This window comes from Delphinapterus leucas, chromosome 8, assembly GCF_059928025.1.
Source record: "Delphinapterus leucas isolate spDelLeu-1000000601 "Yukka" chromosome 8, BTC_Dleu_Yukka2, whole genome shotgun sequence".
Taxonomy (NCBI): domain Eukaryota; kingdom Metazoa; phylum Chordata; class Mammalia; order Artiodactyla; family Monodontidae; genus Delphinapterus; species Delphinapterus leucas.
In genome coordinates this window covers 96603412-96618239 of record NC_143136.1, presented here as the reverse complement: position 1 = coordinate 96618239, position 14828 = coordinate 96603412, and the positions used below count along the sequence as shown (strand labels likewise).

The window sequence follows — 14828 nt, the reverse complement described above, 5'->3', positions numbered from 1 at the left end:
CAGCAAAGGAAACCATAAACAAAACGAAAAGACAACCCACAGATTGGGAGAAAATATTTGCAAATGACGGGACCCACCAGGGATTAGTCTCCAAAATTTACAAACAGCTCATGTGGCTTAATATCATCAAAACAAACAACCCGATCATAAAATGCGCAGAAGACCTAAGTAGACATTTCTCCAAAGAAGACATGCAGATGGCCAAGAGGCACATGAAAAGATGTTCAACATCGTTAATTATTAGAGAAATGCAAATCAAAACTACAATGAGATATCACCTCACACCAGTCAGAATGGCCATCATCAAAAAATCCACAAACAATAAATGCTTGAGAAGGTGCAGAGAGAAGGGAACCCTCCTACACTGTTGGTGGGCATGTAAATTGGGGCAGCCACTATGGAGAACAGGATGGAGGTTTCTTAAAAAACTAAAAATAGACATAGGAGTTGGGAAGATGGCGGAAGAGTAAGACGCGGAGATCGCCTTCCTCCCCACGGATACACCAGAAATACATCTACACGTGGAACAACTCCTACAGAACACCTACTGATGTCTGGCAGAAGACCTCAGACCTCCCAAAAGGCAAGAAACTCCCCACGTACCTGCGTAGGGCAAAAGAAAAAAAGAAAAAACAGAGACAAAAGAATAAGGACGGAACCTGCACCAGTGGGAGGGAGCTGTGAAGGAGGAAAAGTTTCCACACACTAGGAAGCCCCTCCGCCGGAGGAGACTGCGGGAGGCGGAGGGGGGAGCTTCGGTACCGCGGAGGAGAGCACAGCAACAGGGTGCGGAGGGCAAGGCGGGGAGATTCCCGCACAGAGGATCGGTGCCGACCGGCACTCACCAGCCCGAGAGGCTTGTCTGCTCACCCGCCGGGGCGGGCGGGGCTGCGAGCTGGGGCTTGGGTTTCGGTTTTGGACTGAGCGCAGGGAGAGGACTGGGGTTGGCAGCTTGAACATAGCCTGAAGGGGTTAGTGCACCACGACTAGCCGGGAGGGAGTTCGGGGAAAAGCCTGCACCTGCCGAAGAGGCAAGAGACTTTTTCTTCCCTCTTTGTTTCCTGGTGCGCGAGGAGAGGGGTTTAAGAGCGCTGCTTAAAGGAACTCCAGAGACGGGCGCGAGCCGCGGCTAAAAGCGCGAACCCCAGAGACGGGCGCGAGCCGTGGCTAAAAGCGCGAACCCCAGAGACGGGCGCGAGCCGCGGCTGAAAGCGCGGACCCCAGAGACGGGCGGGAGACGCTAAGGCTGCTGCTGCCGCCACCAAGGGGCCTGTGTGCGAGCACAGGTCACTCTCCACACCCCTATTCTGCGGAGCCTGTGCAGCCCGCCACTGCCAGGTTCCCGGGAACCAGGGACAACTCCCCCGGGAGAACGCACGGCGGACCTCAGGCTGGTGCAACGTCACGCCGGCCTCTGCCGCAACGTCACGCCGCCTCTGACGCCGCAGGCCCGCCCCGCACGCAGTGCCCCTCCCCCCCCCCCCCACCCCCGGCCTGAGTGAGCCAGAGCCCCCGAATCAGCGGCTCCTTTAACCCTGTCCTGTCCGAGCAAAAAACAGACGCCCTCCAGCGACCTACACGCAGAGGCAGGGCCAAATCCAAAGCTGAGCTCCTGTGAGCTGTGAGAACAAAGAAGAGAAAGGGAAATCTCTCCCAGCAGCCTCAGAAGCAGCGGATTAAAGCTCCACAATCAACTTGATATACCCTGCATCTATGGAATACCTGAATAGACAAGGAATGATCCCAAATTGAAGAGGTGGAATTTAGGAGCGAGATCTATGATTTTTTTCCCTTTTCCTCTTTTTGTGAATGTGTACGTGTATGCTTTTGTGTGAGATCTTCTCTGTATACTCTTGCTTCCACCATTTGTCCTAGGGCTCTATCCATCCATGGTTTTTAAAAAAAATTTTTTTTTCTCAATAATTAATTTTATTTGTAATAACTTTATTATACTTTACCTTCGTTCTTTCTTTCTTTCCTTCCTTCCCTCCTTTAGACAACGAATCACCCCAAATTGAGGAGGTGGTCTCTGAGAGCAAGATTTATGATTTTTCCCCCTTTACCTCTTTTTGTGAAGGTGTATGTGTATGCTTCTGTGTAAGATTTTCTCTGTATAGCTTTGCTTCCAACATTTGTCCTAAGGTTCTATCCGTCCCTTTTTTTTTTTTCCTAAATATTTTTTAATTCAATAACTGTATTATACTTTATTTTATTTTTACTGTATCTTCTTTCTTTCTGTCTTTTTTCCTTCTTTCCCTCCTTCCTTCCTTCCTTCCTCCCTCCCTCCCTCCCTCCTGTCTTTCCTTCTTTGCTTCTTTCTTCCTTCCTTCCTTTCCTCCTTTCCTTCTTTCTTTCCTCATACTTCTACCAATTCTCTCTACTTTTTCTCCCTTTTATTCTGAGCCGTGTGGATGAAAGGCTCTTGGTGCTCCACCCAGGAGTCAGGGCTCTGCCTCTGAGGTAGGAGAGCCAACTTCAGGACACTGGTCAACAAGAGACCTCCCAGCTCCACATAATATTAAACGGCGGAAATCTCCCAGTGACCTCCATCTTAACACCAGCACCCAGCTTCACTCAACGACCAGCAATCCACAGTGCTAGCCAACCTATGCCAAACAACTAGCAAAACAGGAACACAACCCCACCCATTAGCAGAGAGGCTGCCTAAAATCATAATAAGGCCACAGACACCCCAAAACACACCACCAGATGTGAACCTGCCCACTAAAGAGACAAGATCCAGCCTCATCCACCACAACACAGGCACTAGTCCCCTCCACCAGGAAGCCTACACAACCCACTGAAACAACCTTAGCCACTGGAGACAGACATCAAAAACAATGGGAACTACGAACGTGCAGCCTGCAAAAAGGAGACCCCAAACACAGTAAGATAAGCAAAATGAGAAGACAGAAAAACACACAGCAGATGAAGGAGCAAGATAAAAATGCACCAGACCTAACAAATGAAGAGGAAATAGGCAGTCTACCTGAAAAAGAATTCAGAATAATGATAGTAAGGATGATCCGAAATCTTGGAAGTAGAATGGACAAAATGCAAGAAACAGTTAACAAGGACCTAGAAGAAATAAAGATGAAACAAGCAACGATGAACAACGCAATAAATGAAATTAAAAGCACTCTAGATGGGATCAATAACAGAATAACTGAGGCAGAAGAACGGATAAGTGACCTGGAAGATAAAATAGTGGAAATAACTACTGCAGAGCAGAATAAAGAAAAAAGAATGAAAAGAACTGAGGACAGTCTCAGAGACCTCTGGGACAACATTAAACGCACCAACATTCGAATTATAGGGGTCCCAGAAGAAGAAGAGAAAAAGAAAGGGACTGAGAAAATATTTGAAGAGATTATAGTTGAAAACTTCCCTAATATGGGAAAGGAAATAGTTAATCAAGTCCAGGAAGCACAGAGAGTTCCATACAGGATAAATACAAGGAGAAATACGCCAAGACACATATTAATCAAACTGTCAAAAATTAAATACAAAGAAAGCATATAAAAAGCAGCAAGGGAAAAACAACAAATAACACACAAGGGAATCCCCATAAGGTTAACAGCTGATCTCTCAGCAGAAACCCTACAAGCCAGAAGGGAGTGGCAGGACATACTGAAAGTGATGAAGGAGAAAAACCTGCAACCAAGACTACTCTACCCAGCAAGGATCTCATTCAGATTTGATGGAGAAATTAAAACCTTTACAGACAAGCAAAAGCTGAGAGAGTTGAGCACCACCAAACCAGCTTTACAACAAATGCTAAAGGAACTTCTCTAGACAAGGAACACAAGAGAAGGAAAAGACCTATAATAACGAACCCAAAACAATATAGAAAATGGGAATAGGAACATACATATCGATAATTACCTTAAATGTAAATGGACTAAATGCTCCCACCAAAAGACACAGATTGGCTGAATGGATACATATGCTGTCTACAAGACATATATATGTCTACAAGACATATATATGCTGTCTACAAGAGACCCACTTCAGACCTAGAGACACATACAGACTGAAAATAAAGGGATGGAAAAAGATATTCCATGCAAATGGAAACCAAAAGAAAGCTGGAGTAGCAATTCTCATATCAGACAAAATAGACTTTAAAATAAGGACTATTACAAGAGACAAAGAAGGACACTACATAATGATCAAGGGATCGATCCAAGAAGAAGATATAACAATTGTAAATATTTATGCACCCAACATAGGAGCACCTCAATACATAAGGCAAATACTAACAGCCATAAAAGGGGAGATCGACAGTAACACATTCATAGTAGGGGACTTTAACACCCCACTTTCACCCATGGACAGATCATCCAAAATGAAAATAAATAAGGAAACACAAGCTTTAAATGATACATTAAACAAGATGGACTTAATTGATATTTATAGGACACTCCATCCAAAAACAACAGAATACACATTTTTCTCAAGTGCTCATGGAACATTCTCCAGGATAGGTCATATCTTGGGTCACAAATCAAGCCTTGGTAAATTTAAGAAAATTGAAATTGTATCAAGTATCTTTTCTGACCACAACGCCATGAGACTAGATATCAATTACAGGAAAAGATCTGTAAAAAATATAAACACATGGAGGCTAAACAATACACTACTTAATAATGAAGTGATCACTGAAGAAATCAAAGAGGAAATAAAAAAATACCTAGAAACAAATGACAATGGAGACACGACGACCCAAAACCTATGGGATGCAGCAAAAGCAGTTCTAAGGGGGAAGTTTATAGCAATACAAGCCCACCTTAAGAAGCAGGAAACATCTCGAATAAAAAACCTAACCTTGCACCTCAAGCAATTAGAGAAAGAAGAACAAAAAAACCCCAAAGCTAGCAGAAGGAAAGAAATCATAAAAATCAGATCAGAAATAAATGAAAAAGAAATGAAGGAAACGATAGCAAAGATCAATAAAACTAAAAGCTGGTTCTTTGAGAAGATAAACAAAATAGATAAACCACTAGCCAGACTCATCAAGAAAAAAAGGGAGAAGACTCAAATCAATAGAAATAGAAATGAAAAAGGAGAAGTAACAACTGACACTGCAGAAATAAAAAAAATCATGAGAGATTACAAGCAACTCTATGCCAATAAAATGGACAATCTGGAAGAAATGGACAAATTCTTAGAAATGCACAAACTGCCAAGACTGAATCAGGAAGAAATAGAAAATATGAACAGACCAATCACAAGCACTGAAATTGAAACTGTGATTAAAAATCTTCCAACAAACAAAAGCCCAGGACCAGATGGCTTCACAGGTGAATTCTATCAAACGTTTAGAGAAGAGCTAACACCTATCCTTCTCAAACTCTTCCAAAATATAGCAGAGGGAGGAACACTCCCAAATTCCTTCTACGAGGCCACCATCACCTTGATACCAAAACCAGACAAGGATGTCACAAAGAAAGAAAACTACAGGCCAATATCACTGATGAACATAGATGCAAAAATCCTCAACAAAATACTAGCAAACAGAATCCAACAGCACATTAAAAGGACCATACACCATGATCAAGTGGGGTTTATTCCAGGAACGCAAGGATTCTTCAATATACGCAAATCTATCAATGTGATAAACCATATTAACAAATAGAAGGAGAAAAACCATATGATCATCTCAATAGATGCAGAGAAAGCTTTCGACAAAATTCAACACCCATTTATGATAAAAACCCTGCAGAAAGTAGGCATAGAGGGAACTTTCCTCAACATAATAAAGGCCATATATGACAAGCCCACAGCAAACATCATCCTCAATGGTGAAAAACTGAAAGCATTTCCACTAAGATCAGGAACAAGACAAGGTTGCCCACTCTCACCACTCTTATTCAACATAGTTTTGGAAGTTTTAGCCACAGCAATCAGAGAAGAAAAGGAAATAAAAGGAATCCAAATCGGAAAAGAAGAAGTAAAGCTGTCACTGTTTGCAGATGACATGATACTATACATAGAGAATCCTAAAGATACTACCAGAAAACTACTAGAGCTAATCAATGAATTTGGTAAAGTAGCAGGATACAAAGTTAATGCACAGAAATCTCTGGCATTCCTATATACTAATGATGAAAAATCTGAAAGTGAATTCAAGAAAACACTCCCATTTACCATTGCAACAAAAAGAATAAAATATCTAGGAATAAACCTACCTAAGGAGACGAAAGACCTGTATGCAGAAAATTATAAGACACTGATGAAAGAAATTAAAGATGATACAAATAGATGGAGAGATATACCATGTTCTTGGATGGGAAGAATCAACATTGTGAAAATGACTCTACTACCCAAAGCAATCTACAGATTCAATGCAATCCCTATCAAACTACCACTGGCATTTTTCACAGAACTAGAACAAAAAATTTCGCAATTTGTATGGAAACACAAAAGACCCCGAATAGCCAAAGCAAGCTTGAGAACAAGAAAAGGAGCTGGAGGAATCAGGCTCCCTGACTTCAGACTATACTACAAAGCTACAGTAATCAAGACAGTATGGTACTGGCACAAAAACAGAAAGATTGATCAATGGAACAGGATAGAAAGCCCAGAGATAAACCCACGCACATATGGACACCTTATCTTTGATAAAGGTGGCAGGAATGTACAGTGGAGAAAGGACAGCCTCTTCAATAAATGGTGCTGGGAAAACTGGACAGGTACATGTAAAAGTATGAGATTAGATCACTCCCTAACACCATACACAAAAATAAGCTCAAAATGGATTAAAGACCTAAATGTAAGGCCAGAAACTATCAAACTCTTAGAGGAAAACATAGGCAGAACACTCTATGACATAAATCACAGCAAGATCCTTTCTGACCCACCTCCTAGAGTAATGGAAATAAAAACAAAAATAAACAAATGGGACCTAATGAAACTTCAAAGCTTTTGCACAGCAAAGGAAACCATAATCAAGACGAAAAGACAACCCTCAGAATGGGAGAAAATATTTGCAAATGAAGCAAATGACAAAGGATTAATCTCCAAAATTTACAAGCAGCTCATGCAGCTCAATAACAAAAAAACAAACAACCCAATCCAAAAATGGGCAGAAGACCTAAATAGACATTTCTCCAAAGAAAATATACAGAATGCCAACAAACACATGAAAGAAAGCTCAACATCATTAATCATTAGAGAAATGCAAATCAAAACTACAATGAGATATCATCTCACACCACTCAGAATGGCCATCATCAAAAAATCTAGAAACAATAAATGCTGGGGAGGGTGTGGAGAAAAGGGAACACTCTTGCACTGCTGGTGGGAATGTGAATTGGTTCAGCCACTATGGAGAACAGTATGGAGGTTCCTTACAAAACTACAAATAGAATTACCATATGACCCAGCAATCCCACTACTGGGCATATACCCTGAGAAAACCAAAATTCAAAAAGAGTCATGTACCAAAATGTTCATTGCAGCTCTATTTACAATAGCCCGGAGATGGAAACAACCTAAGCGCCCATCATCGGATGAATGGATAAAGAAAATGTGGCACATATATACAATGGAATATTACTCAGCCTTAAAAAGAAATGAAATTGAGCTATTTGTAATGAGATGGATAGACCTAGAGTCTGTCATACAGAGTGAAGTAAGTCAGAAAGAAAAAGACAAATACCGTATGCTAACACATATATATGGAATTTAAGGGGAAAAAAAATGTCATGAAGAACCTAGGGGTAAGACAGGAATAAAGATGCAGACCTACTGGAGAACGGACTTGAGGATATGGGGAGGGGGAGGGGTGAGCTTTGACAGGGCGAGAGAGAGTCATGGACATATACACACTAACAAACGTAGTAAGGTAGATAGCTAGGGGGAAGCAGCCGCAAGGCACAGGGATATTAGCTCGGTGCTTTGTGACAGCCTGGAGGGGTGGGATAGGGAGAGTGGGAGGGAGGGAGACGCAAGAGGGAAGACATATGGGAACATATGTATATGTATAACTGATTCACTTTGTTATAAAGCAGAAACTAACACACCATTGTAAAGCAATTATACCCCAATAAAGATGTTTAAAAAAAAAAAAAAAAAAAAACTAAAAATAGAGCTACCATATGCCCCTGCAATCTCACTCTTGGGCATATAGCTGGAGAAAAACATGGACCCCTGGAAGGATACATGCACCCCGATGTTCACTGGAGCACTATTTACAATAGCCAGGGCATGGAAGCAACCTAAGTGTCCATTAACAGATGAATGGATAAAGAAGATGTGGCACATATATACAATGGAATATTACTCAGCCATTAAAAAGAATGAAATAACGCCATTTGCAGCAACATGGATGGACCTAGAAATTGTCATACTGATTGAAGTAAGTCAGACAGAGAAAGAGAAATATCGTATGATATTGCTTATATGCAGAATCTAAAAAGAAATGATACAGATGAACTTGTTTACAAAACAGAAACAGACTCACAGACCTAGGGAACAAACTTATGGCTACCGGGGGGAAGGGTGGGGGGAAGGGATTGCTCAGGAGTTCGGGATTGACATGTACCCACTGCTATATTTAAGATGGATAACCAACAAGGACCTACTGTATAGCACAGGGAACTCTGCTCAATGTTATGTGGAAGCCTGGATGGGAGGGGAGTTTGGGGGCGAATGGATACACGTATATGTATGGCTGAGTCGCTTTGCTGTGCACACGAAACTATTACAACATTGTTAATTAGCTATACTCCAATATAAAATAAAAAGTTAAAAAATATTGAATTAAATGTTAAGCCATCCAAGTATACACTGACTATGTATTATGAATGGTGATAATATCTGTGGGAGGGTAAAATGCAACATTCACAGCATAATTGCTGCCCTCAAGGAGATTCCTATTTAGGTGAAATAAAAGTTAACATGAAATCCCTAGTTATGGGGGTTGCACTGCATGACCTCCACCGTCAGTACCATGTAACTCTAGGATGCCGTAATTGCATATGAAATTAAATAAAATAAAGATGCAATGAACGAAAAATACATCAGAAGCACAAAGATAATTTTAAAATCGTCTCATCTCATCTGAAATAATATAAAAACACTAGCAAAAAAAGTCAACGCTCTCAGAAGTGACAGCAAAGTTTTACACCTTGGTTCTAAGCTGTCAGATTCCCAACTGTCTGTGAGAATAATCTACACTATAACAGTCTTTTCTTTCTATCTTGGCCCAAGGATATGAGTATAGGGCCTTTGAAATATCAGATAAAAAGGAGAAGAATAAACTGTGTTAGGTGGAAAATATGAGAATAATGTCCTATCAAGATGACGATAACACAGGTGTCCAAAGCAAGACAAGAGCAGAACACACAGGAGAGGGGAAAATCTTGGATGCTACAGATCAAGAGGCTTTCAGAAATGTGTAAATATAGTAGGCGATTACACTGCAGAAGCCCTCTGAACTGATTTGAGCACAGGTGGGCCCGTTAATCAAAATGTCTGTCAGAGTACAGAATCAGAAAAGTGTTCCTCGTGTCCATTTGTATTCCATGTAGAGGGAACACAGACAGGAAGTGAAAGGGAGGAAGCGGACCCTGACCATGGATTTAAATCCCCAGTCTGTCCATTACCACTGGGTGACACAGCCTCTTTGTGCCTAAGTGTCCTCATCTGTAGAATGGGTATAGAGATAGTTCGTACGTGAAAGTACTGTAACGGAGATAAACTGGTGAACACTATAAAGGCTGTAGAACAGTATCTAGCACTTTTTTTTTTTGGTAGGGCCAAGGCTGGCTTTTTTGCCTAGGGATCATATTATTAGAGTCCTCCAATGTTTTTTGTGTTTTTTTTTTTGGGGCATCAAACACATGCTTTATGCATTGTCTATGATTTCTAGGTTTTGTTTTTCTTAATAGTGGAACAAGAACTTAAAACCACCTGAGAAGCAATTTGCAAGCAGAATGCCTCTACATTTAATTCAATTCCCCATCTCCCGCATTTTTTTTTTTTTTTGCAGTTACACACCTATATTTCATTTGATCACAAACGTTTTTAGGGACGTGTCTTTATAGTGTTTTTGAAGCACTCAACTTTATTTTATAGAAACAACCCTTTTTGCACCACATTTCATCAGTTTATAAAGTAGTTAAAAATTTCATAATCACCGTGACAAGTACTAGTCACGTGAACATACTGAGTTACAAACATAAGTCATTCATGGTGGAAATTCAACTCAACTGGTAAGAGAATTAAGTACTCTTAGTAGAGAGTTTCAACTAGTTGTCAATGTTTGGTAAATTGAGAGTGTAATCTAATATAATTTATAAGAGGAAATGGTGAGCATTGGTTAATCTGGCCAGTGAGTTCAAATAAGGTTAGTTATAGACTCCGGTTCCGTTAAGAATGTTACTTTTAGATTTTATTTGCTACACTGGTTTCTTAATCCATTAGAATTTAGCTCAAATTATTGATTTTAATATGGAGGCCCTTATTAGTCTGACTTGCTTCCACCCATAGTCCCAGAGATGCTTTTCTGGAAACTGGAATCGACAGAGGAGTTTATGGCCATTCTTAAGATTTTAAATTTCAGGTTAGGCTTCTTTCCTTTCCCATCATGGACTGGTTCCCTTTGTAAGTTTCCCAGAATCTGTCAACGAATCCTTAGAACTATCCCTTTTTGTTCCTCTTATATCAGAATTTGCTAAAGAATATCCATGTAACCTCTTATTCTCTGTTTTTGAGGGACAAATAATTAGCTATTTCCTATAAATTATTTTCTTTTCTACAACTTACAATGTATCTACTAAAATCACAATGGGTTCAACAATCTTCTTTCTGTATTTCTCTTCAGGCGGCTACTTAGATTGTAGAGAATCATTAGGCTGTATTCAGCAGATGACAACTAATGCAGTTTTTTAAGATACATAGAAACCTGCTTAGAAATCTTCTGTACCGAAGCTCCAGTCCACGGGCAGAAGCTGTAACATCTCTCATACTCGGGACCAGGCACACTGCTGGGTTTGCTGTGCTCACCAGCCACACCCTCAAACAAACTGGGCTGGACCAGCATGGCTGCATAGTTCCAAAGCCTCCACACAAGACAGGAAACATTCAGAAGAAGAGGTAGGGGTGTAAACCTCTCTTAGGTGTATGTAAAGTAACTCCCCAACTTGCAGAATGAATCTGGGTCATTTATTCATTATTCCATTCAACAAATAATTACAGAGCTTCCACAGGTGCAAAGCAAGCTCAGACTGCTTTTCCTTTAGCCGGTGCTCCATGATATGTATTTGTGCCACCAGCAAATTAAAAAACCACAGGTCGTATAATGAACAGACCACCTGAAAAACCAGCAACTTTGTCTATGACTGTGAGCCCTTAGATGTTAGAGGGCAGGCATCATCCTTGCTATTATTCTACGTCCAGAACTACTATCAGCCCATCTTTTACAAATTGCATTTAAATTAGAATGGCTCCTGGAAGTGAGGTCTATCTGGGGAGAAACAGTGTGTTGGCTGAAGGCACCCAAGGAGTAAACACTGAGTTCTATTGTTTGCGCAAACACCATCCCCTGCCAGTTGGATATGTATTTAAGAAATCTGTGTCAGCCAATGAAGAAGCTTAAATATCTATGGCACATGTGTTTACTGTGGAAATGAACCATCATGATTCACAAACAGGGACTGTAGATCCTTAAAAATTGTTCCAGAAAAGCCTCAAGTTAAAACACGTAAAACGGAAAAATTCATGAACATGCAATAGCTGTCAAAAGCAATTACAATAGTGGATCTTGATTATAAGAGAGCAAATGAGATACAACTTTTAACAGATGCAAGATTCTCTCTGACCAACATTTCTCGTGGGCAGGATCAGGAAACAGAATAGAGATAGATGATTTTTTTTCCACACAATTTATGAGTCATAAATTATGAATTATGCGCTAATAGATAAAGCAGAGAGAAAATTAATTTAAGAGATGAGATCTATTTTACAATTCAGAGAGCTCTTTTCTCTTCATCGGAGGTGGGGGGGGGATTACATTTTGATGTGCGGTTTTACCAAACATCTTTCCTTCTCTGAAATGAACTGCAATTTCTCGTTATTTCCCTGAGGAGTCAGGGAAAGATGTTTGTGCCAAAGTTCAGAGGGTAAATTAGCAACACTGTCTCAACCATCTGGAAAAGTGCTGAACTTTCTAGCATGATGGAAATGTTCTGTACAAACACTGTCTAATATGGTAGCTGCTGGCCATGTGTGGCTTTTCAACACTTGAAATCTGACTAGTTTGACATAGAAACTTAATTTAAATTAATGTTTAATTTCAATAGCACCACATGGCTAGCGGCTACAGTGGTGACAGGCTAGTCTAGAGGGTATCTCTGTCTTTCCCCTTTCCTTTAGTCAATCAGGCCAGGCAGCTGGGGGTTATATCCTTTACAAACTTGGAGCTTGTGTTAGCAAATATGAACATTAATAGCATTAAAAAAAAATAGGAAACAGCAAAGATCAGCCTTCTAGACCCCTCTGCCAATCCACGTGTCTCCCTGCACTCAGATATATTTTCTAGTGCTTTCTCGGGGGGCAGCTTCAAAACGATTCAAATGGTTTGCCTTTCCACAACTTTCCCTGTTATGAAGGCAACTGGAAGAGTTTGGTGAGAACGCTTAGACGAAGAGAACCTGTAAAAGACTAAGGCGGAGTGTGTTAGGTTGTGAGGAGGCAGGCTGCAGAGACAGAGAGAGAGATGAAAGTACAACAAAGCCCAGCTGTAGTTTTGCTTACAGAGAGTTTGAAATAAAGAAATGTACTTCGGCATCACATAAAACCCCGCCTTGCTTATCAGGGAGTGCAAGACTACTAATACTTGTCCCCAGAGCAAGCAATTATTTGCTGACTCCATTCCCCGGTTTCACTTGATCCCTCTGATTGTTTCCTTTTACCTGTTTATTATGTGTTGATGCATTTCTTTATCAAAATTAGGTTTAAAGAGTCAAGAGGTTTAAGAGACATTCAATTTTAATGACATCCCTTGAGAGGGGAGAGAATGGAGGTTCTGATGCAATATGTCTTGCCCATGGAGACAGTGGTACCTTTTGAAGTTAACTCACTTCCTGTCAATAGCATTTCAGTAGCAAAGACTGTTTTGCACAGAAACACATACCTGGAGGAGCAGATCAGAAGTTGGTCTGACTCGCTGTTGGAAAAGGATGCTTAGCGTTCGATTCTGTTGTTCCAAATCAAACACTCTCGTTTTCAACTTTACACATTCCTCCCTTAGATCCTGCAACAAACACATTGAAAGAAAAAAAAGTCTATTACCATTAAGACACTTCTGCATATTAACACTATACTTCATCTGATATTTCAGGCATATTAGTAAAAAATAGTATTTTAAGCCTTCAAGCCCCCCAGAAATAGATCACACACAATGTTTTCTTCCACAGCCCACTGTCTGATAGAATTATTATGTTCAGGGAAGACCTACTTGAAAAAAAAAAAAGCACCTTGAAATCAGAAATGCATTAATCTAGCATGTTATTTTTGAAGATGGTAAATCTCAGCAATATAAAGTCAACTTAAGTTTCCACCTATATATTTGGCTTTTTCACTGTCTTCATAAAAGCAATCATAAAGCACAAACCACAGGACAATGTTTTCACAGTGAATAGATTTGATCAACTAAAGAAACTATCACTTTTTTTTTAAACGTCTTTATTGGAGTATAATTGCTTTACAATGGTGTGTTAGTTTCTGCTTTATAACAAAGTGAATCAGTTATACATATACATTGTTCCCATAGCTCTTCCCTCTTGTGTCTCCCTCCCACCCTCCCTATGCCACCCCTCTGGGTGGTCACAAAGCACCGAGCTGATCTCCCTGTGCTATGCGGCTGCTTCCCACTAGCTATCTATTTTACGTCTGGTAGTGTATATATGTCCATGCCACTCTCTCGCTTTGTCACAGCTTACCCTTCCCCCTCCCCATATCCTCAAGTCATTCTCTAGTAGGTCTGTGTCGTTATTCCCATCTTACCCCTAGATTCTTCATGACCTTTTTTTTCCGAGTCTCTCATACAGAGTGAAGTAAGTCAGAAAGAGAAAAACAAATACCGTATGGAAACTATCACTTTTGATGGAAGCTTCCTCTGTCGTTTGCGGAAACGAGTTGAAATTCTCAGTGCGGCTAACTGAGCCAGTGATGCATTTAGACGGAGTGAAGCAACTGTGGAGTGAAGGCTTATAAGGCCACTTGAAACTTGCCCATCCTCTGAACTAGTGGATTTCCATATCTTTTGGGGTGTTCTGGTCTTAGTGTTGGGGAAGAAGTAGAAGAACCGTACCTCAGCATCCCCTGAGAGCAGCTCTTTTGAATAGTTCAAACACCAAGGAGCTTTCATGAGGGGGGCTGACATGCGGGAGCTTTAGGATGCTCTAGAATCCCACCCAGGAGCTGCCTTCCAAGTTAACTTGTGATAAAGACAGTACTTATACTGACATGTCTACACCCTCTTTGGTGGGGTTCAAGGAACACCAGGTAGAATAAAGCCCCAAGGCAAGGTTCTTCAAAAGCTGACCCTTTTCTACATTTCAAACTTTATCTTACACTATTTCCTGATTTGAAAAAAAAAGGTTTCTGCTCTTACCATGCTCTTACCCTGTTCTTTAACAAGGGTCTGCCTGTTCTCGAAAGCACCAGGCATTCTGCCTCCTTCCCCCTCCCCGACCTCCCTTTTGCTTCTCATCCACCTCCTTCTTCTGGTCCAACTTTGGCTCTTCGGTTGACAGCCAGTTCAAATTCTGTTTCCTCTCCCACGCCTTTACCTGGCACCCTCCGCTTTTATCTGCTCC

The 14828-nt window shown here is 40.8% G+C and overlaps 1 protein-coding gene across 1 annotated transcript in view; it reads right to left on the bottom strand.

The window, feature by feature from the left end:
- Positions 1 to 14828, bottom strand: part of NCKAP5 (NCK associated protein 5) — an 870988-nt gene that overhangs the window by 129068 nt on the left and 727092 nt on the right. The window contains exon 9 of the mRNA XM_022590669.3: positions 13142 to 13261. Coding sequence (XP_022446377.2) covers positions 13142 to 13261 — 120 coding nt within the window. The remainder of the gene's footprint in view (positions 1 to 13141; positions 13262 to 14828) is intronic.